This window comes from Phyllostomus hastatus, unplaced genomic scaffold (genome assembly GCF_019186645.2).
Source record: "Phyllostomus hastatus isolate PE091 unplaced genomic scaffold, TTU_PhHast_1.1 phas_contig_159, whole genome shotgun sequence".
Classification (NCBI taxonomy): Eukaryota; Metazoa; Chordata; class Mammalia; order Chiroptera; family Phyllostomidae; genus Phyllostomus; species Phyllostomus hastatus.
In genome coordinates this window covers 6,157,855-6,181,485 of record NW_025333640.1, presented here as the reverse complement: position 1 = coordinate 6,181,485, position 23,631 = coordinate 6,157,855, and the positions used below count along the sequence as shown (strand labels likewise).

Sequence of the window (23,631 nt, the reverse complement as noted above, 5' to 3'; positions counted from 1 at the left end):
CAGGACCCAACAGCTCGCCTGCTGTTGGTGGTGTGGTGCACAGGGAGTTTCTGAGAACCTTGGCCCCTCCGTCCCACCGGGCCATCCATCTACTGGCATCTGGGAACACGGCCTGGCCGGGTGTTTATGCTCACGTATCTTGCCTGTCATCCTTTACATAAAGCAGAGCCGCGTGCTTTTTGCCTCTGCCTCCCGAGAGAGGCAGCTCTGATGGGTGTGCTTGGAGTCTGAGCTTCTCCGTGACTTCACTTAAAAAACAGCCAAACAATGTTATGAGTCATTTGCTCAGTAGAAGTTTAATGGAGAAATATCTGTTTAAAACAATCAGTCAAAAAGAACAGCTCTTTTACAAACAAGTTATGGCAGTGACAAGTCAAAACCCCAGCTCGACGTCCTGTTCCCTCGACCCACCCCCGGAGGGGGAAGGGGTGGGTGAGAAGGAAAGATGGGGCCATGCCAATGTTCACTGGAGGAATTACAAAAATACACTCTGATGTAGCAACTGGGTTGTCATGAAACATGCCATGGGAGGGGGCGGGGCGGAGGGGGGAGGGAAGACCACCAGACAGGGAGGTTCTGCGCCTGGGAGCGGAGACCCGATGACCAAGCCCGGCTCAGTGCCGGGGGAAGGAAGGGATCCGGATGCCCAGCCGGCAGGTCTGGGGCTGGAGACATGCTGTTTTGGGGATCACCCGGACACCTGGGGAGACAGAAATGATTACAATGGCAAACCAGATAGTGTCACTGACCCTTCAATCCTGTTTGCCCTCATGACTGGGCGGTGGAAAGGAGGCAAAGAACAGCTACCTATAGGAATAGCCAAGCCCTAAAGCAGCAAGCGGGGTTCCCTAACTCCCTCTACACACCTCGCGCACGTGTGTGTGTGTGTAAAACACCTGTGTCATATATATATATAGACCTATTAGACAGCAGACTGTTATGCCCTGGTACAGCCCACTGGCATGACTGACAGACCACAGGGGAGGTCTGTGGGTTGGGGCTCAGAAGGCACAGGGTAGATGCCCCGCCCAGAAGCAGGTCTTATCCGTGGGACTATTTAGAACCCATGTGTAGTAATTTATTTCTTGAGGCTAAATTATATTGTTGTTTATGGTTCTCTTAACTACATCCTCATGGGTGGTGCTCTTTAAGCCTGATTTCACTAATTGCTCACCATGAGTGAATAGGCTCATTTCCCACTGACTGAGAGGGTCAGGGCCTGGGGCAGCAGAGTGGAGTCAGTGTAAGGCCAGGGAGAGAGGGCTGACACCCAAACCAGTTGTGTCTTCCGCCCCCTTCTGTCTGGGGTGGGTCCTGCACCGCAGCCTCCCTCCTTCCTCACACATCATCACACTCTCTCATGGGGCCTGGAGCCCGTTCCCAAGGTAGACAGCCCGGTTTGCTCCAGCCTCATCAGCACAGACTGACACTGGCCACTGGAGTCCCCATGATGGAGAATCCCAAGTGTGTGTAGGTCTGGTTGGGGTATAAGTGAATAAAGACAAGTTTCAGGTGCCTGTTATGGCAGCCATAAATACACATCCATCTTGGAACTCTGCAGCCATGAGTGCGTGGGAAGAGGAACAGAGAGGTGGTTGCAGAAGTGGAGAGAGCAATCGGTAAACCTAGATGAGCTGGTTAAGGTCTCCAGTGTTTCATCAACGAGTTACCTCCTGAGCTGAGCCCTGAACAGAAGCTAGTTACCAGTTCTGTCTCAGTGCTTCTCCCTGGGAGGGTTCATAGAAAATGAGAAAAACTAATCGCCCTAATAGGGGCTTAAATAGTTTTTCTTAAAAAAAATTGATTTATGCTAACATGACTGATTTAAAACTATCTGTAGGTAAAGAAATGGTTGTACTTCAGAATTAGACACAAGCTTTAGTGTCCCTTAAGAGCTACTTTACAGAAGAATGTCTTTAAGATTTGAAAGAATTCAATCCATGCTACTTCTGAAAGATTTACTGTTACATACTGTGCAGATATGGCTTGGGAAGAAATAGAATGCTTGTTAAGGACCCAAGAGTATGACTTCAGAAACAGTGCAGGTTAATTCAGGGCCTTCGGAGATTAGCTCTTCTGCTAAAATAAACACAGCAGCCTGCTTGCAGCCTGAGACGCATGTCCGTGTATGGCGGTGGGCCTCTGGCAAACAAGCCTGCGTGGGCTGCCTCCCTGCAGAAGTGCGAGTGCCGGCGCTGAACACGAGCACTAATATGCTTTGAAGAAAGATTAGTAATGATCTGGCTGCCTCTAACATGTTCGGTGCAGAATAAAGCAGCACGCGCAGCCTCCTCTTTTCTGCCCCTGAGCCAGGGAACAGCTCCACTCGGGTGATGTTTTGGAAATGGTTTTGACCAACCGATTGGTTCTTTCTGGTAGGGGAAGTGTCCAGATGGTTTAAGAAGAGGTGTGAGGCTCTATACAGGTAGTCTCATGCCCATGTATGAATTAAGGCACATAGGCTTGATGGATTTTCCTAGGTTTTCGTAAAATTCCACTGTGCCAGTTCTCTGTGCCACTCAGTGTTGTGTATGGGCTGGGGAAAGTTGAATTTGTAATGACTGGGCAATAAATTAGGGTCTTTGATATTGTTTTTACCTGATACACAAATATTATAAGAACATGTATAAGCATGGCTGTGGGGGTAAGAGCGGACCAGAAGAGAGAAAGGAACAAGGGCAATCACACAAACACACAGAAACAAACCAGAAATGGCCCAGGAAAGAAGCGAAAAGTGAGGAAAGATGATGATCCTGTCCTCCCTATTCTGAGAGCTGCTGGGCCAGTTGGGCCAAATTCTCAAAGCTCAGTGGTGGGGCCGTCAGCCACGAGGACTCAGGCCATGGGGCCCAGTGGTGGGATGGGCACATGACAAGTGGAAGAAGGAAGAACAGGAAGCATAGCTCCCGGCCCTAACAAGAACTCCTTGACTGGGGGAGAGTGGGGAAGTTTCATGGTTTCTATGGAATCCAGTCACCTTGAGATATAGTGGGGGAAACATGGGGGATAGCGAAGCTGTTTTTACAGGTGAAACAGCAATATCACAGCCACAGAAATCAGACTATTTGCTAATGGCTAAGAGTAGGTCCAGCTATGGGGTCTTAGAGATAAAGTCTCAGAGAGAAGGTGAGCTGAATAGTTGCCATGACAACTGAATGGAGGATTGGTCCACTTAACTGTCCCCATAGTAACTAAGCTCCAGGAGAGCTATAGAGGAATTAGTTATCTTAACCTACTACTGTTATCCCCATGGTAACCAGTCTCTAAATGGCAGTAGTAAGCCTTAAGGAGCAATCCTAAAAAATCCTTTGCTCCCTAGAAAAAGGGTGGGCAGGAGGCAGGGGAATGAATTTACCTCCCTCCTAGGCCTCCCAGAAGCTGAATACCTTGGGGTGTGTGTGTCTGTGGGCTAATGTGCTAAGACAGATACATGAGGTTTCTTCTTGCCCCCAGCTCATTCCTGCCCAACTCACTCATGGGTTGAAGTGGACGGTGCAGCTGGGAGGGGCTCCCCTTCCGGCTACACATTACCATTCTGGTGCAGGGTGCGCCGGCGCTGGCTGGACTGCATGCTCAGGACCAGGTACTGCCTCATAAACTCACTGAACCGCTTCTGGTTGGCCAACTTCCGGGCCGACTTCCGGGCCCCTGTGAAGCCCCCAAACCTCTTCTGCAGCTGTTTCTGCTCCTTCTCTCCAGCCTCATCCATGCCTGGCTCAGTCTCTTTCTGCTCTTGGAATAGGCTCCTGACACGGGGCATGCGCTTCAGATGCATCTCGGAGGCTCTTGGCTGGTAAAGAGCAGCTGCCAAGTGTTCTGGGTCCACAGGGCTGAGCTGCCAGGAGCCCCTGGCCATGACCTTGCTGCACTGGGTCCAGAGAGGGCTGGACAAGACCTTTCCTTCACATTCGAGGATACACACCTGCAAAGACAGAGGTGGGAGGAAGGGAGAAAGACCAGGTGGACATGTATTCATCCAAGGCAACGAGGACAGAAAGTCCCTCTGTACCAGTGCAAGTACTTCAGAAGCATCTCCTTACTGAGCACTGTGCAGCAGTTTGACCTGTGGTTCTTTAGGTTCATGGAATCATAAAGTTGGAAAGAAAGAGAGAACTCTCTGGCCCAGCTCCATCGTTTCACAGGTGAAGAAACCGGGGGCCCAGAGATGTGAGCTTACCTGATCCCAGGTGACGCAGCAAGTTAATGCAGAATGTACGCACTAAAACTGCACCCCGTTACAGACTTAGTCAGCTTTCTGGAGCCCAACACAGCTCCCCATAAAGGGTCACCGATAAAGAAGAATTTAATTCTGTTTTTTTATCAGGCTCAGGGGAGGTCAGAAGACCTTGGGCTTAAGAAAGTGGGATTGCCAAAGGATGTAGTTCAATCTGCATGGTTATTTTAAGATCACCAGGGAAAGATCAATCCTGGTACTAATTATTCACCCCCCCTCCCACCAACTCGTCCTCACCATCTGTGCATTATTTATAAAAATGAAGGTCAAAGCACTTTGGGATGTAGGTGTGTTGGGGTTTCAGGTGAGAAGAGGGACCATCTGCTATAATCCAGTAGACCCACCAGGCTCCTGGAATCTTCTATTGCTGCTCTGCCTCTCCTGGTGTCTCCACTTCTCACCTGGATCAGCAGCCTAACCATGATGTTGCCTTGACTCCTGCTTGGTTCTGGCCTAGCCTGCACTCTACCACGTTCCTGTCTCTTTGGGTCTCTGGGAAGCCTCTGCCTCCAACTTTGCGTCCTATTTCGTTTCGGCTTCAGCCCAAGTCCTCCTCTCTGTGTTTCTGGCCTGAGCCAGATGAAAATCCCACTTCCCCGTGACCTTGCCCTCATGGTCAGCAGGAAGCTGCAGAGCCTCTCACCAAACCTTGGATCTCTTGCCAGGCTTACAGGGCACCTGTCCAGGCAGGTGTGGGACGTCAGGATGCTGCTGGCTGTGCCCTGTAGTCCCTATCTGGGGAGTGAAAACACTCATCCAGGGCCTCACATTGGCACAGAGGCCTCTGTGGGCATAGTCCAGTGGGTCCCACACCAGGGTGTGAATCCAAACCATCTACAGAACTTTAAAAACCACTGATTTCAAAACCCAGTTAAATCCCTGAAGCATAGAACCAGGGCTTGAATTTGTTTTTACTAAGCTCAGGTAATTCTGAAGTTTGCCAAGCTTTGGAAACCACAGATGTGGTCCAAGTTCACACGTTACAATAAGATTCAGTAACGTGTCCAAACCTACACTGTTAGATGCCGGTCTAACCTGAGCAAGGACACATGTCTTGGGTCCCATCCCAGGACATCTCCTGCTCAACAATCCATGTGTGCTGGCGATACTGCCAGCTGATGGAAACGAAAGGGAGAGTGAGGAGAAAGAGACAGAATCTGGGGGGAATGCCGCTCTCCCTCACTGGTACGTGACCAGGGAGCACCCTCGCCATGCCCACACACCAGCTCGAGGCAGTGATGTTGGCACCTACTGATCCTCAAGCCGTGGTTTTTGAGCATGTCTTTTCCATTAGCTTTTCTCCAGAGAAGCTGGCAGAAGTAATGCATGGTCAGTGCCAACCCAGCTGAGAGATCTAGAGGGACCTCTTTCTCACCCCACCATGTCACTGCGTGTGTGAGAAGGATAGGCAGCTTCCGTGGATGGGGAGGGGGCTTGAGAACAACGGTGGCTGCACACTTGAGCATTGTGTAAGAGTGGCTGCCGGGGGTCATTAGGGTGCAGATGCCTGCCTGTACCCCTGGAGGCTTCTGCTCATTGCCCAAGGGTGGGGCTCAGGGACATCCCTTTTTTGCAAGTGCTCCTGGTGATCCTGAGGCTGGACCTGAGGGGGGAGAAGCCCTCAGGGAACGGGGCTGGGGGTTAGGGAGACATTCCACCAGAGATAGGCTCATGTGGGTCTGTCCTTAGCCTGTTCCTGAAACACTTTGAAGAAAAGCAAATGGAACCAATTCGTGACATGTTCTTTCAGATCACAGTCCCCTTGGGTTACTACTTTCCAGCGTGGGTCTCAGCTGGGAGAGGTTTTGCCTCCTGCCCGCCCCAAGAACACTTGGAAGTGTCTGGAGATACTTTAGTCGCCACACGGTGGATGGGTAGGAGGGATGCTGTCACACATGGGTACAGCCCAGCGATTCAGCTAAACATCCTGTCATGTACAGGACAGTCCCCTTGGCCCCCAACAAATAATCATCCAGCCTAAACTGTCCTCAGTGGCGAGTCTGAGAAACCGTACTCTGCAGAGTCAAGGGGAAAGCAGGGAAGAGTGGGCAGCACTGGGAAAGCCAGTAGGAGTGCAGAACTTCAGCATTGAAGTGGATCCTTGGGCACACCTGATCCAACCCTCATAGAACGGTAGCCCCCAAATGCTTGTGGAATTGTTCTTGTACCTTCCGTTTACAGGCACAGGTAGAGGCTGTTAAACCTAAGGGCTATTAGATCTTCTGCAAGCCCCTGAGGTTTCTAAGCCCAGATGCTAATTAGATTGTGTGTCAATCAGAGAAAATGAAATTCTATGATCAAAGCGGATGCGTAGCCCTCACCAAGATGCGTCGTACTGCTAGATGCACTGGGCACTAACAAAGTCCTCTTGACTCGTGATTTAGGAGCAGGTTTTCAGCAAATGTGAGGAACCCAAATTCACAACAGTATTTGCAGCACCAGATGGGCATTGGGGAGCTTAATGCTGAACTGTCTGGCCTGAGGTGCCTACCGGCCTCTTTCCAGGGGTGGGTTAATAGCCTATTAAGTGAGCTGGACACATTTTCACAGCCCTCACTGATGACATTGCTACATTAAGCCAGCGTGTGGGTGAGCATCTGGAAAGTCTCAGGCTGATGCCAAATTGATCTATAAAGCTGGGCTTGTGGGGAACTGAGCAAAGGGCCGGAGGGGGGCCTGGGATGGCAGGCGAGGGAGCTGGCACACGAGCCCATGGGAAGGAGAAGAGGCTCATTTAAGTTGTCAGATGTCTGTCAGTAAAGGATCAAACCACTTCCGACTGAGAGGCATTTGGGGGGCTACTCGCTTCAGGAGGTTCTGCAAGAACACCCAAGGGCTGACTCTAGCAGGCCAGCAGACGAACAGTGTGAAAGGAAAACATAGAACAGGCTCCCACTACAACTCAACTACCAGGGGTTTCATGCAATGAAGACAGAAAGCACTAACAGAAGGTGGTTTCTTTATGCAGCCAGAGTTTTAGGAAGTTTTCGTTGAATTTCCCCAGGCCTCTCTTGAGAGTTTCCTTCTCCCTTGTCTTTAAAACATGTAGTTTTCCCCACTTGGGCTGGTGTGGTGAAGCACCGTTTGCTGTTAGATGAAAACCGAGTACATTGCAATGGGTTTTGCATGAGAGTCATTTACTGACCAAAATTATAGCCTAAGACAAAGCCAGCTGTCCTTGGACCATGGACCTGGAGTGAGAAGTAAAGGAATTCTTGATGAAGCCAAAGGTGCACAAGGTCCTGGGAGTGGCTCAGGATCATGTGGTTTGGTGGAGGGGTTGGGGGTTGGCCCTGGCTGAGGTGTCTGAGTGCTGCTCCCCTCCGTTGTCACACAGGGGGTATACTCAGGAGTTGCCAGACTTGGAAATGAGAGGTTGCCTACATTCTAGACATTTCATGAAACTTAAAAAAACAAGCAGGTTAAAAGTAAATACAAACTAGAAACCCGACAGCCAGGCAGCCAGTTCCTCCGGGGGTCAGTGGGTGCTGTGAAGGGTTTGTCCCCTACTGGAAGGCCATGACTGGCCACTTCCCAATTCGTTTCAAAGACATAAACTAACAGTATTGTCTGGACCCCAGAGATTTAAGATGCTGTGGATACACGGAAAGTTAAAAAGTTTAACTTTCATCTCTTGAGTGTTCTCAGCAAAGAACACTTTGCTGATTCTCCACTGGCCCCAGTAGAGCCAGCCCTTCCCTACTTTGTGCTCTGATGTTTTTTTTTAAATCCTCACCAGAGGATATATCCATAAACTTTAGACAGAGAGGAAGGGGGAGTGAGAGAGAGAAACATGGATGTAAGAAATATCTATCGGTAATCAAAACAGCCTGGTACTGGCATAAAAACAGGCACGTGGACCAATGGAACAGAACAGAGAGCTAGAAATAAACTCAAGTCTCTATAGTCAATTAATATTTGACAAAGGAGGCAGCAACATAAAATGGAGTAAAAATAGCTTCTTCAACAAATGGTGTTGGGAGAACTGGACAGCTACGTGCAAAAAAATGAAACTCAAGCACCAACTTACACCATATACAAAAATAAATTCAAGGTGGATAAAAGACTTAAATATAAACCGTGACACCATTAAAGTCCTAGAGGAGAATGTAGGTAGGAAAATCTCAGATATTTCACGCAGAAACTTTTTTACTGACATGTCCCCTAGAGCAAGGGACATAAAGGAAAGAATAAACAAATGGGACCTCATCAAAATAAAAAGCTTCTGCACAGCTAAAGAAAACAGTATCAAAATAAAAAGAGAACCAACTGTATGGGAAAATATATTTGCCAATGATACCTCAGACAAGGGTTTAATCTCCAAAATATATAAAGAATTTACACGACTACACTCTAAGAAGACAAGCAACCCAATTAAAAAATGGGCAAAGGACTTGAACAGACACTTCTCCAAGGAGAACATGCAGAAGATCCAAAGACACATGAAATGATGTTCAATATCGCTAGCTATCAGAGAGATGCAAATTAAAACCACAATGAGATACCACTTCACACCAGTCAGAATGGCCATCATAAACAAAGCAACAAACAACAAGTGTTGGAGAGGTTGTGGAGAAAAGGGGATCCTAGTGCACTGTTGGTGGGACTGCAGACTGGTACAACCACTATGGAAAGCAGTATGGAACTTCCTCAGAAAACTAAAAATGCATCTGCCTTTCGACCCAGCAATCCCACTGCTGGGACTATATCCTAAGAACACTAAAGCACCAATATAAAAGAACCTTTGCACCCTGATGTTCATAGCAGCACAATTTACAATAGCTATGTGCTGGAAGCAACCTAGATGCCCATCAGTAAATGAATGGATGAAAAAACTATGGTACATTTACACAATGGAATTCTATGCAGCAGAAAGAAAGAAAGAATTCCTACCCTTTGCAACAGCTTGGATGGAGCTGGAAAGCATTATGCTAAGTGAAATAAGCCAGGCGGTGAAAGACAAATACCATATGATCTCACCTTTAACAGGAACCTAATCAACAAAACAAATAAACAAGCAAACTATAGCCAAAGACACTGAAACAGAGGACAGGCTGACAGTGACCAGAGGGGAGAGAAGAGGGAATTTCAGAGGAGAATGGGAAGGGTTTACAGGAGCAAATTTAAAGGACACAGGGACAAAAACTGGGGGGGTGGGTGTTAATGGGAGGGAAGTGGGGAAGGGTGGGTGGGTGGGCTGGTTTGAGAGTAAAAGGAAGAAAACTGTACTTGAACAATGATTAAAATAAAAAAATATATAAAGAAATATCTATCAGTTGCCTCCTTCACGAGTGCCAGTCGGGGATTGAGCCCACAACTTAGGTACATGTTCTGACCTGGAATTGAACATGCAAACCCTGGTCATGGGTCGATGCTCCAACTAACTGACTCACCTGGCCAGGGCTGAATCAGTTTTGAAGTACAAGAGGAGGCAGAGGCACATTTAAGACGGGAGGGCAATTTCCTGGAGCCTTGGGAAGGCCAGGAAAGGAAGACAGGATTCCCGGGAAGTGTGGAAAGTGATTGGAGCCCAGCAGAGACCAGGTGTGGGGTGTACCTTTCGCAGTTACTGCGTCCTGGGAAGAGCTGCAGGCCTGGATACAGGGATGGCCTCTCAGAGGGAGAGAGCACATGGAGGTCAGAAGCAGGGAATCTAGGGGGCCACGGGGTTTGCGGTGGAGAGAGGAGCAGGAACCCCAGAGGGGGCAGAAAAACAAGAGCTGGAGCAGGGGAGAGCGCCAGGCAAGTTCACCAAAGAGGACAAGGCGTGGGGAGCCCGCCAATCGGCCTGTGCTTAGGAGCTGCTGCTGGCCCTGAGAGGGCAGTTGAGAGTGATGCAGCGGCAAGGGGGTCAAAGATGTCAATTTTCAGAAAAATGACAATGAAGGGAGGGCAAAAGCAGTCAGGAGAGGGGAAAATGAAGGAGAACGCCTGCGCGGGACCTCAGTGGTGTGGAAGGAGGAAGGGCAGGGGCAGGAGCGCAGACGCGAGGCAGGGAGTGAAGCAGGTCCTGGGGTGGCAGTAAGGAGACCGGAGAGAATCTGTACTTGCTGGCCGCCGTCTTCTGCTACCGGGCAATCCAAGGTCATGGTGTCTAAGGGGGCGGGAAGTCACACTAGTGTTTCACAATCAGGTGTGACGTTTGTTAGAAGGAGATCGCGTCCTCTATGAATAATTCATCTTGTGAAAAATACACAAGAGCAGAGTCAGGGGTATTCTTATAGTCACGTTCCTCATGCTTTCTTCCACTGTGAAATACATGTAACACTAATCCCCCATCTTACCCATTTTTGGTGTCGGCTCAGTGGTGTTAAGTGCACTCACAACGTTGTGCTATCGTCACCTCCCTCCATCCCAGCCAGGACTTTTCTCTCTTCCCAGCCTGAATGTCCCCACCCATCAAACCCCTGCTCTGCATTCCCTCCAGGCCCGGCAACCACCTCTCTACTTTTCGTCTGTGAACTTGACCACTCTACGTAGAACTGTCAGTATGTGTCCTTTTGTGTCTGACTCTTCACTTAGCACAATGTCTTCAATGTTCATCCTTGTCGTTGCCGTGTCCTTTGTAAGGCTGAGTGACAGTCCGCTGTCCGTACATGCGCATGTGTTTACCCACTCATTATTATGGACACTTGGCGGAGGTCGTGAATAGTGCTGCCATGGCCATGGGTGTGGACATGGGTGTGTACACATATCTTCTGAGTCCTAGTGCTTTTCTGAGTGGAAGATGAAGGGCTCTAGTTAAAGCTGGTGCTTCAGGAACTGTATGTAACCTTCAGACCGGCCTATGCTGCACCCTGGGAACCTCCACGGTGTGGCGATTAGGAGATGATTGCTTCATTAGCTCCTTCGCTGGTTTACACGCAAACTAGTTATCTACTCTGTTTACTAAGACCAAGGAAAGTGGGTTTTTTTCTTTTTTAAAAATATATTTTATTGGTTATGCTATTACAGTTGTCCCATTCCCCCTCCCTTTATTCCCCTCCACCCTGTACACCCCCTCCCACCCACATTACCCCACCTTAGTTCATGTCCATGGGTCATACATACAAGTTCTTTGGCTTCTACATTTCCTATACTGTTCTTAACCTCCCCCTATCTATTTTGTACCTACCATCTATGCTACTTATTCTCCGTACCTTTTTCTCCATTCCCTGCTCCCCTTCCCCATTGCTAACCCTCCATGTGATCTCCATTTCTATGATTCTGTTCCTGTTCTAGTTGTTTGCTTAGTTTTTTTTTAGGTTCAGTTGCTGATAGTTGTGAGTTTGTTGCCATTTTACTGTTCATAGTTTTGATCATATTCTTTTTCTTAGGTAAGTCCCTTTAACATTTCATATAATAAGGGCTTGGTGACGATAAACTCCTTTAACTTGACCCTGTCTGGGGAGCACTTTATCTGCCCTTCCATTCTAAATGAACGCTTTGCTGGATGGAGTGACCTTGGATTCAGGTCCTTGCCTTTCGTGACTCTTCACTCCCACTCATCCTTAGGTCTCCTTAGCAGCGGTGTCCAACCCATGGCCCATGGGCTGCATGCGGCCCAGGATGGCTATGAATGCAGCCCAACACAAAATTGTAAATTTACTTAAAACATTATAAGATATTTTTGTGATTATGTGTCTCAATGTGCTTAATGTGTGGCCCAAGACACTCTTCTTCTTCCAGTGTGGCCCAGAGATGCCAAAAGTTTGGACACCCCTGCCTTAGAGACTTCAGTTCCTCCTAAGCCCCCTCTGCCCCTCCACACTAGGTTGGGGCCCACTGCTCTGTGTGTCCCCAGCAGCCAGGAATTACTCTCTCATCCAGGGACTGTGGCCTCTTCTCTCCCAGTGGATGCAAACTCTACCCATCTGCCCACCGTGCGGTCCCTTGTCTTCATCAGGAAAGCCATGGAGGGTGAGTGAGGGGCAGGATGAGCTTTGAACAGGTTATCTGGGAATGCTTTCGTGACGTAGTAGCTATGACAGTTCAGAAAACAGGCTGAAAACCACTGAGCTTGTGGGGGTGGAGAGGGGGGCGGAGAGCTTGGTGCCTGGGCTCCTGGGGCTGTGTCTGCTGGGTACTTGTGACTTTGCCCGCCTGGGGCACTTGGTTTCTGTGTTCGAACCCTTGCCTTAAGGGCAGTAGTCATTTTTGGTTGATTTTAAAGGTGGAGGAGTTTGAAACAAGGCATCTTTTCAGTGGAGTTTATGTTACAAAGGAAAAAAAGTAATTGAGTTACTTTGGGTTTAATAGGAGAGGAATAACTATTTAAATTGAAATAGAAGCCGTGGAGAAAGCAGCTTATTTAATGTAAAGAAATTTAATGTTGGATTTGCATTTCAAATTCAGAATTTAAAATATAAGGGAGCATTTGAGGTGTTCGCTGTGGAATTATCTGAGACGTTAAAAATTAAGTGCAGCACGCGTGTTCAGCTGGAGGGGTGGTTACAAATCACGCTGTGTTCACAGGGAATTAACTTCATGTTCAGCAACATGGAAAATCATCCTGGTGGAATGCAGTGAGTGCCAACACGAGGACTCTTCCTCTGGAGGTGGGATTCAGCGTGATTTCAGTTTTCTTTTTTTAAACTTCTCTAATTTGCCAAATTCTCTAAACTGCGAATGTGCTGTTTTAATAATCGAACAAGATGGCAGCATGGGCAGGCCTCTTTCTGAACGGGGCACAGTGGAGAGACCACAGGTTTTGCCTTGGGCCAGGCCTCAGTGCTCCTCCTGGGTCTGCCCTGGAGGGGGCAGGCAGGGGGAGGTAAGGAGGGGGAGGTAGGGAGGGGGAGTCAGGGACAGGGGGGAGGCAGCGGCACTCCAGGACCTACCTCCAGGTTGAAGCTGTCCAGAGCGGGGCGGAGCTTCTCTCTGCAGGTCAGACAGTCCTTCTGACAGCTGCTGGACACGCTGGAGAAGAGGCTGAGCAGCAGGAGGTCACACAGCAGGATTTTCATGGTGCAGGAGCCACAGGCCAGATACTGGAACACAAAGGAGGGTGGGAGGCGATTAGAACGGAAGCGGGAAAAACACTCTTCAGAGGGGACAGTGCCAGGGCCTGAGAGTCACCTTCCGCAGGAAGTGGGTCGTCAAGGGCGCTGGTGGTCCTCTCCTGCCACCAGGCCTGAGGTTCACACCAGGGCTGGTGCCAGGGCTGGTGTGGGGGGGCACCCCTGGGGTTCCTGCCGCCCAGCTGGCCCGACCTGCACCAGCACTTTCAGGGAGCCAACAGCTTCCCTTTGCAGCTTAGCTGTGTGCGACTTTAGGACGACCTCTCCAAGTCTCCATTTTCATGGCTACAGACCGGGGAATATAGTCACATGCCACACCATGGCGTTTCGGTCAACAATGGGCCGCATATATGACAGTGGCCCTATATGATTATGGTGGAGCTGAAAAATTCCTGTCGCCTAGTGATGTGGTGGTGTCACAGGTCAACACGTCCTGTGTTTGTGGCGATGCTGGTGCAAGCAAACTTATTGCACTGCCAGTTGTATAAAAGTGTAGCACATACAGTAATGTAAAGCATGTAATACTTGATAATAAATGACTGTGTTCCTGGTTTATGTATTTACTATACTATGCTTTTTATCATTATTGCAGCGTGTACTCTTTCTACTTATGAACAGAGTTTGCTGTAAAACCCCGCAGCAGCCTCATACACCCGGCGTTTACCACGTCTCTCAATGGCATCATTTCCTCTTGTGCTTTATTTAATCTTGTGCCGTTTTGCACGGTAATGTGCTGTGCGGGCTTGTGGTCGAGGGGCACCCAGCTGTCCCACATGGCCTAGGTGTGAAGTAGGCCACCCACCCCATCTAGGTTCATGTGAGCACGCTCCAGGCGTTCACACAACCGTGAAATCACTGAGCGATGCATTTCCCACGGCACCTCTGCCATGAAGTGGTGCATGACTGCGGTGGCACCTGCCTCGTCACAGGGCCGTTGCAAAGATCAGATCCGTAAGGGGGGTCTGTGAAGTGCTGTGCGAGAGTGAGGCATGCAAAATAGGAGATTTCTGAGGGACCCACGTGCTTCATCTCAGCCTCCCTCATCCTCCCAGCCTTCCCTGCCTTCTCTGCCTCGGCCAGGAATGCCTCACATCCCAGAATCCGCTGCTGCAGGGGGCTTCCGGCAGGTGCCTTGTCTGTCTCTCCTGCTGGACGCGAGCTGGCCCTCTGACCACAGGGCCAACCTGTCCGTTCACTTTGCCATTCCATGCAGAGCACAGGGCCAGATGAGTGGAGTTAAAAAATGAACAAAGAAACTTTTCTAAGGTAACAGCCCCAATGATTGTTAGTTAGATCTGAAGCCTGCATTCTTCATGTGGGACTGCCTGCAAGATATTCTCTTTTCCTCGTTACATTTATCCTGTGATGAGTCCTTCCTTGTCAAACAGCTGTTTCCTTGGACTGAGTCACGTCTGCCCTACAGAACCACCTCTGCTCGGAGGATGAAATGGGAAGGGGAACAAGGGGACTTTCTGGAACTGTTGTGAATGTTCTAGATGGAGGTGTAGGTCACAAGGGTGTATACGTTTGCCAACACTGAATTTAAATTTCATTCTGTGCATTTCACTGTACAGAAATTGTACCTTAATAAAGGGTTCAGTGTAGAAAAGCAAAAATAATAACCTTTGGTCCTTCCATCGGACTATACTGGGAAAACCTATTAGACTTGCTGCTCAAATGAGTCTGCACGCCAGCAGCATTAGCATCACCGGGGAGCTTGTTGGACATGCAGAATCTCAGGCCTCTCCCTAGAACTACTGAGTGTGGGCCTGCAGTTTTAGCGGGGTTCCTAGGTGATTCACCCGCACACTGAAGTTCAGGAAGCACTGGTAGAATCTGGATGTGGAGTGGAGCAAGTCAATGGGAGGGACCCTGCAGTTGAAGTCACCCAATGGCCATGCTGGGGGACCCTCCAGGTTGTCCTGTGCATCATCCACACATTTCATCCCAAGAGGATGCGGGCTCAAAGATGCTCAGTCACTGTTCAAGTCAAAGAGGTGACATGCAAGATGGGTTTTGAATGATGAGTAAGTTTGCCAAGAGGACAAAGAAGAGGGCCTTTGAGAGACACAGAAACCCTCCTTCCTCAGGTGCGCAGGGGTCAGGGACACAGCCTGCGAGGGGCCCCCCGGGCAGGCTGGTGTGCGGGGCCACCTGCCCACGCTCCCTGGGGAAGCACCTGCTGGGAGAGAAGCTCTGTCACGTGGAGCAGGGGCGTGTTTGTCATCTCGAAGGGTTTGCGCTTTCCCATGATGATGGGACATCCCGGGCCCATGATTAATGAGCACGAATGTCTACACAAATGAATAAATCCCAAATGCAGTTTTCTTTTCTATCCCGAGGGTGAATGCGCAACTTGAGATTTATCGCCTGGGTTATTGTGACAGCCTCCTAATTTGCCTACTGATCTGCTCTCGTACCGAACCATCTTCAGATCCGACGGTATTACTGAATGCTGAAGGTGGCTCTCCTACTCCTGTTGGGACTAGCCCCACTCCTGCCGCTTCTCGAGCTTCGTCTCTGGTTGCTCACCCTCGCACGTCCTCTCCAGTTCCCGTGGGTCACGCAGAGTTCCCGGCTCTGTGAGGCACCTAACCGCTTTGTGTCTTGGCGCTTTCTCTTCTTTCTACCCAGAGCACATGTCTCCAACTCATACTTCACACACACCTTGAGAACCACCCCCTCGGGGAAGCCATCTCCCTCCCCCGGTTGGAGTTCCGTGCACCTCCTCTGCTGCTGCGGCATCACAGAGCAGGGCATCAGAGCGGTAGGGACGTGAGCCTTGGGGGCCTGTCACACAAGCACCTCTGACCTGGGTGGCAGGGCTGTGCGTGGCGTTTCCCCATCAGCTCATCCCTCCAGACTGCTGGGTTCGGACCCCAGGTCTGCGGCTCAGCCTGTCGTCTGTAAAAATGGGACAATAACAGGATCTGCCTCACACGACAACTACCAGGTTAGTTTGTAGGCCGTTGAAACAGCACCTGGTGTGTAACAAGGGCTGCGAAGAAACTCAGACACAGAGAGCCCCGCACACAGCCTTCCCCAGAAATGTTCTCACTGCCCCTCGCAGGGCACTTCCCACACTGCACTGGATGGCCGGACACGGGGGCATTTCCCCCACTGTCCTGGGACTTCCTGATGGGCAAGGATCGTGTTCTGTGGTTTTCCATTTCCAGCTCTCAGATAGGGCCAGGGGCTTAGGAGGTGCTCAAAAAAATTGATAAATGGCAGTAGGGTATCTCAGGATCCCTCTTCACAAAGGCAGAGTTGAGGGGTGTCTGGGAATCTGCCTCATTGGGGGCCAGGGTGCTCAGTACCCAGGGGCCACTTCAGCACCTGTGTCATGGACAGTGTGTCTTATTAGCTAATTGTTCAGTTTGAGGGTGGCAACTAGTTTTGTTCCAGAGCAAGACCACATGCCACCCTGAGGGGGAGGCCCATGCACGGTTCAGTAGAAGACTGGTTACAAATGGCAGCCAGGTGTGGGTGGGACAATGTCATGTGCTGAGTTTGTACAGGGTATACAGGCGTAGGTCGGCAAGCTGTGGGAGCCCATCACCACTTACAGGTTCTTTGGAAGAGAAAATGTTTTTTGAGTTCTAAGCAGTCACTGTATAAGCAAATGTATTAAACTGAGGGCTGCTTGAATATATCTTTGTTTAATCTGAGAATTGCCTTTACATTTCTTATTCTACTAAATTTCAATAATTTTAGTCGGGAGATATTTTTGTGGAATTTGTCCAGAATGTCATGGCTGTGCTTGCTATGGCCACGAGATGGCAGCACCTGTATGTCCCAGAAGAAAGGGAGGCAGGGGAAAAGGGCCTGCTTCCTTCCTTAATACAAAATTGGAAGACGTGATGTCTGCATAGGCTGAGCTGACAAGTTGGGACAAATGCTAATAAAATGCTCTCCAGCTGAGTTATTTCATGAACTGCATTAACTGCGGCAACTCGCACATCCAGGAAATGTGTGATGGACTGGCTGATATCTGTTATCTCAAATTCTGGGTAAATGGGTTTTTAGGGTGAGGTGCAGAAAGAAGATGAGCTCCTGGGACGTGAAGCGTGTGTTCCATCTGGGAGCCTGCCTGCATGTGAAAGGCCGGCTGTCTGTGGCTGGGCGCTTGGGTGACTTCATTAAATCTGCTCGGCATCAGCCTGGCCCTCCCTGCAGGTCTGCCTCTCTCCCGGTCTCTGACCTCCCTGTCCCTCCTCTGTGTCCCACCCCTCACTTTTAACAAGTGGCTCTACCTATTACTAAAAAAATCATCCCTTCGCAGCGTTATTCATTCTCTTCTGAAATTCAAAGAATCCTTACAATGGGAATGACCAGTCCTATTTCATGGGTCATTTGTGACTTTCGTGATTGATATAAGTGAAAGCTCAAAATATAGGCAACTCTCCTAAGAAAAGGGGCATGTTTTGTGTTTTTGGTACTTCTCAACACCTAGCATGAGGTGTTCTAGGTTAAGTTAGATTTTGAACTTTATTAAAAGTTCAGTAGACGTGTTTGATCCTTCGGAAGGCTGGACAGCAGGTATGTGCTCTTTTGTGGCTCTGTCTATAAGTTAATGCCAATTAAATGAAGGGAAGTAATTAGTTAATTCATGAGTTATATTTATGGTTAATCTTTACATTGGGTAGCTGTGACTTTGGGTGAGTTATTTCCCCACCGAGAGCTTCAGTCTGCTCAGCTACAAAGTGAAGGTGACACAGGTCTTATTTGTATTGTTTTTATTGTGCAGTCGTAGCCAGTAGGAAAATTTACCCAAGTGCGCCTGAATTTTACATGGCTTGTATTTCACTTGGTGAACAAAGCTCAGCCACCAGCTCTGCGTGGTGATACTATTACATTTAGAGATCTGGACGTCTCATATTGAATAAAGAGATGTTTAATTACCTTCTAGTTCGGTAATGACATCTCACAAATTTAATTGTGCTTCACTGTTTACAAAGATAAAACACCACTGTTTTAGATTTAATCTATTTGCACGTAATCTTGCTTCCAAAGACAATATAATCAGTTGCGTATCTGTTTGGAAAATTACGTGCGAAGATTTAGCCAAAGATAAAAGTTAATATGTTTTGTCTTACAACCCATGAGAAATGCTGTAACTTTGGTGCTTTTAGAGGAAGAGGGAAGGAGGGCCGTCTCCTGCTGGAGGCACGCATGCACCCATGCTCCTCCCCGCCCAATGTGTAGATACTGTTTTTTACAGGTTACGGAAGATTTTTACATTCATACACAACCCTATAGTGTTCTAGGGTGAACATTAGCCCCTTTTCTGAGGTGAGCATGAGTTCACAGAGGTCAAGCGACTTGCCCAAGAGCATCCAGCTCACCAATAGCAGAGCCAGGACTTGAACTCAGGTGTGTTGACACCAAATGGTGTGTTCCGGGAAACCACAGGCTTCACACACTGGTTCTGCTTTGGAAGGTTGGCAGATTCTGGCGGAATCTTGTTGGGATGGTCTCTGTTTGTGTTTAATAGTAATCACATTACTACTATATTCAGAATGCTGTGTGCCAGACACTCTGCCAATCGCTTTAGAAGCGTCCCTCCTGTGGGATGAGGGCGATTGTCCCCATCGTGCACGTGAGAAGACATGAGGAGGGACTGGATGTGGAGTGGTGGGCAGAGCTGAGGCTCAGACCTTCCGGTTCCCGAGCTCCTGCTGTCCCCAGACCTCCCAGTGACCTCCGTAGCTGTCTGCCTGCTTCGAGTAGCTGAATTCATTCTGAGGACCTCCTTTTGTCCCAAACTCAGGGTCCCCCCCTTTACTGTGGGCTCTGCCCAGGTCACAGTGGAATTTTTCATTGCCGCCCCACACAGGGGTTTGTCTCTCGCACACCCCACTTCCTCAACCCATTGCAGACAGATGCCCGCACTTTGCTTGTGCACCAGCTCTGGCTGAGGGAGGCCCCTTTAGTTTCTTCTCTCCTCTAATACACTCACACTCAAAGGTCCCCTTTCCGCTCTAAAATCCCACTTGGGAAGAGGGGGTGAGCTGAGAGGAGGTGGAGGGCAAAACAAGTCCCATGCCCTGTGCAGACCAAGTGGGCCGGGGCTGGTGAGCAGTGAGTGAGCAGGAGCCCTGTGTGTGGAAACCAGAGTCCTGGGTTCCAGCTCTGGCTCTGTGGATATCCGTGGGGTCCTGAGCAAGGCCCTCTTTCTGGGCCTCAGTTTCCCCTTCTCCAAAAAGAGGCAGTTGGATTAGATAGTTAATATGTTTTATTTTCTAAGTGGCCAGAAAGTGGCCAGATATTGGTGCTCTCCTACTAAGGGAAGCAGGCAGGAAGGAGGGGCGAGGGAGAGAAGCGAAGGGCTTGGGGAACCAGCAGCTTCTGGGCAGCACAGAGCTGAGGCCGTGGTGACGGCCCCATCTGGGGCTCAGGAGAGGGTCTGGAGGGGCCCACAGACATGTTTTCTGCATTGACAAGGTGTCACTCTTGTCCTGGCCGGGTGGCTCAGTTGGTTGGAGCAGCATCCCGCACACCAGAGGATGTGGGTTCGATCCCTGGTCAGGGCACATTCCTAGGTTGCAAGTTTGATACCCCAGTCGGTCGGGGTGTCTACAGCAAGCAACAGATCAGTGTTTCTCTTTCTCTCTCTCTAAAAATCAATAAACATATCCCCAGGTGAGGATTAAAAAAAGACTTAAAACTTAATGACAGGGGAAGTATTATAAACAAAATGAAGGAAAGGTATCACTCTTTAATTTTCCTGACTCTGGCCCATAGCTCCACTGTCAAAATACTGTCAAAATAACAAAGGTAAAAATTTAAAAGCCTTTATTTACTTTTATACTGAAATCATTCAATGTTCTTTTCCAATAGATTAGAAAATGCACATAAGCAAAAGAGCAATGGATCTAGACCAATAATCTTCAAACTTCTTTAAATTCGTCCCACTAGCAATCTGTTTTTGAACATGCATTCCCAATTTACTTATTTGCGTACATTATAAAACCCACTCAGGTGCAAATTAAAAAAGGTAACATAAAAGATAGTCTCCATGTCCGGAAGCCCAGTGGACTGCAGCCACTGGCCGTGAGTTCTGAGAAAGCCGAGGACAGTGTGACACAGGTCTCTTTTCCGGGCACTGGGCACCCAGAGGCTCCCCGCAGGAACGCTGCTGCACATGTTTCCTGGCCGGATGGAGGGGGAAGGAGGGGGGAGGGGAGGGCACTGGACCATGTGAGAAGAGGGCAGGCTGGCGCTGAGCCATGATGGGGAGGCAGCGATGACTCGGCCCAGCCAGGCAGTGGCTTCCTGAGACCTGGGACTCCTCCTGGGAGGCGAACCCCCACTTCACCTGCCCAGCCAGCCCTCCGGTGCTGGGCTCACTGTACTGCTGCAATGCCGAGGCAGCTGCCCGTATCTGAGACACCACAGGCTCACTGAGAGTCGAGATGCATGTCGTGATCGTGGCCTGTCTAGGCAGATGCCCAGAAAATTGGCTTGGCCTCGAAACTGGTACGCCCCACATCTCACAGTTAGTTTTTGTTTAGAAGGAAACCTTCATGTTAAATCATGGAGCACCTCTAGGCATTTAAATGGAAGTGTTAGAAAATCCAGCTTGCCCAGCAATTCAAGCCACTGCGACATCTGTCATGACGATTCTGGTTTGGGAGAGGGGCCCATCCCCTCCCTGGGACAACTGATGAGTGAGTAGCTCCACCCCGACTCAGAACTGCTGGATTCCAAAGCTCGCGTCTCCGGCTTTGGTGGCTGTGGGGCCGGGGCTGACGTCCACTAAGCCACGATGATAGAAGTGCAAAGCACTGCCCCTAAATCTCACATCCCTGCCGTGTGTGTGTGTCCGTGTATGTCTTAGCATGAAATAAACATGTAGACAAGTTTAAATCCCTGCCTGGCGCATAACAGTTTCCATAGATGTAGTTCCTTTGCCCTTATTTCGTGCCTTTGTCCCGGCTGCCGCCTTTCCCTCCGCACCCCTCGACCTGTTCACAACCTTCCTTGCCTCGCTCGAATCCCTGCCGTCGCCGGGGCAAACGCTCGTCCCTGGAATCCCTCCAGCACTTGCTGGCTGGACCATACAATTTAGGACTTCATTACAGACAGCCTGGCATTGTCCTCCGATTGTCTCACTGAGCTGGTGTTGCCCACCCCTCACCCCGTTAGTTTGCAAGCACCTCTGGCCCAAAGCACGCGGTGTGCTGGACTCAGGGAGGCTGGACTCAGTCTTCTGTCTGCCACAACCCGAACAAATTATTTAACCTCTCAGCTTCAGTTTTCAACTTCAACTCGGAGATAATGACACCACCTCACAGGGCTGTTGCCAGGGATAATGGGTGTGGAAGCATTGTCTAAGATGTAAATTACTGTACAAACGTAAAGGGCTGTTATTATCACCTCTGCTGAATCCAGCCGAGCCGGGCGCACCTCCCCTGCCTGCTGGAGGGGAGAAGATAAATGCCTGATTGATTGACTACAGAATGGCTTTGTGACAGCTCCTGTTACAGGCTCCAGAGAGCACGGGTTTGAGCCTAATCTTGCAATTACTCCCTTCATTGCCGATGCAAAATCCCCTGCGTTCCCCAGAGACTGGGGTGCCCTCCGCCTTGGCTGATACGCTGGAGCGGCTGCCCTGGGGAGAGCAGAACCGCATCCCCCAAATGACCCCAGGCTACACATAGTGCCCTCAACGGGCAGCACGTGGGACGGTGGAAGCTGCTTTTACTACGGAGGCGGCTGGGGACAGGTATTCCAGGGACCCTACCCTGCAGAAGACTCAGCGAGCAGAGCAAACCGGATCACTAATCCCTTTCTGTTAAAGGCACCGCAGCATCCGTGGAAGCATGTGGAATATCTCCCTGCCACACTTTGTAAATGTGGGAAAGGAGTGTGCGTGTGGCAGCCGCCCACAGGCAGTGAGAAAGAGCAGCGATTTCTTTGGGGAGGGGGGGTTGATAAGAAGCCAGGCGGTTACTTTTCCCCTCTATGTTGCAAACTCTGGCTTAGGCTTGCTGGCGAATGCCACGCAACGCTCATCTTTTGTTAGTCTCATGAACAATGTTCCTGGTTATAATTGGGGCAATTATGGACTGCTTGAGGAAGCGAAACACAGATGTTTAAGCCCAGGATCAGGGTATTCAAGTCCAAAGCAGCTTGCTTTAAATAGTCCATTCCCGAATCGTCCTGCCTTACTTGAAATTCCCCCAGAACTTGTCTACGTTCGGAGTGAGGTGGGGGAGGAGAGGGTGGGTAATGGAGGGAGGGGAAGCCAGATGCGCAGGCAGAGAGACGCACAAAGAGAGGAGAAAGAGAAGGAGGCAGAGAGAGAGCAAGAGAGTTTGGGTGACTTCTGCACGCTGTGTCCCACAGGACCCCAGTGGAGACCTCTGGGTGGGAGAGCTGGGCGGGAGGAGAACGACGAGGCACTCAAAATGACTCAGGGTCTGGGGGACCAAGGTCGTCCCTGCAGAAATCCATGTGGAATTCACACACCGCAACTGCAATCAGCCAAGTATGACTGGCCCGGTGCAACGCCCCAGGTCCGACTTTCCCCACCTCATCACTGACAATTGCTATTCAGAGCATGTGGGAGAAGGGTTCCTTTAGGACTGAAAACCCAAATCCAAATCAACCAGCCTGAATACACTAGGAGGGAAGGAAAGAAAGAGAACCAGTCAGCCACACAGAGAAATCACTCACAGGGGTTCCTGGGGGGCTTCCCGGGGCCGCCCTTCAGGGCCACGGGGTGCCCCAAGCCTGCCCTCCCGCAGCCTGGCGCCCACAGCCACCTTTTCTCATCAGACAGGAATGACAGACAAGTAGGGGCCACCTCTGGGAAATCAAAACTTTTCCTCGTCTCCAAGTTGGGCTCGCTCTTTCTTCTGTATCTGTCTTTAGGACAAAAAGCCTCAAGCTCCCCTCTACCCTCTGTCCGAGCATTGAAAATAAAACGATCGAAGAAATTATCTTTCCGGACAGCAGCATCCGCACCGGACAAAGGAGAGAGGCTGAGAAGGGAGCCCCTGCTGCCCTGCTTCCCCTCGGGCTCCCGGCACTTTGTCTCAGGCTGGGGTTCGCAGGCATCGCCTACCTGAGAGCTGTCAGCAGTCCGGCTCCCTTGGATGTGAGGCTGGGTTCCGCCGTCTCAACCGCACCAGCATATATATCCTCCCCCCGCACGCACAGCCCTCCCCTTCCCTGCCCACCTCGATGACACATACACACGCTGACCCCCTTGAGCAAGTGAACAGCAGGACCTACAATCCTTCCCGGCTGTTCCCCGCCCCCCTGGCTCTGTGCTCAGACCTGTGACACCCCAACCTCCCCATCGGTCCGTGCATTCTCTCGAGCCTGCTGTACCTGGACTCGGCTCAGCCAGGATCCCACAGCTGCCTTCCCCTTGCTTCCAGAGGCACT

General features: G+C 50.0%; 1 protein-coding gene across 3 annotated transcripts; it reads right to left on the bottom strand.

The window, feature by feature from the left end:
- Positions 1-360: 360 nt before the first annotated feature.
- PNOC (prepronociceptin) lies at positions 361-23,631 on the bottom strand. Of its 3 annotated transcripts, none has more exons than XM_045831690.1 (4): positions 23,575-23,631; positions 13,054-13,203; positions 3,474-3,922; positions 361-700 (listed from the first exon to the last, which is right to left on the bottom strand). In XM_045831690.1, exons 2-3 carry the CDS (start codon positions 13,177-13,179, stop codon positions 3,521-3,523), a joined length of 528 nt encoding a protein of 175 aa, XP_045687646.1. In that variant the 5' UTR covers positions 13,180-13,203; positions 23,575-23,631; the 3' UTR covers positions 361-700; positions 3,474-3,520. The 3 variants fall into 3 exon arrangements, with proteins under 3 accessions (XP_045687646.1, XP_045687644.1, XP_045687645.1); XM_045831688.1 differs by having other exon boundaries at positions 3,532-3,922; XM_045831689.1 differs by lacking the exon at positions 23,575-23,631 and adding an exon at positions 23,306-23,386 and having other exon boundaries at positions 3,532-3,922.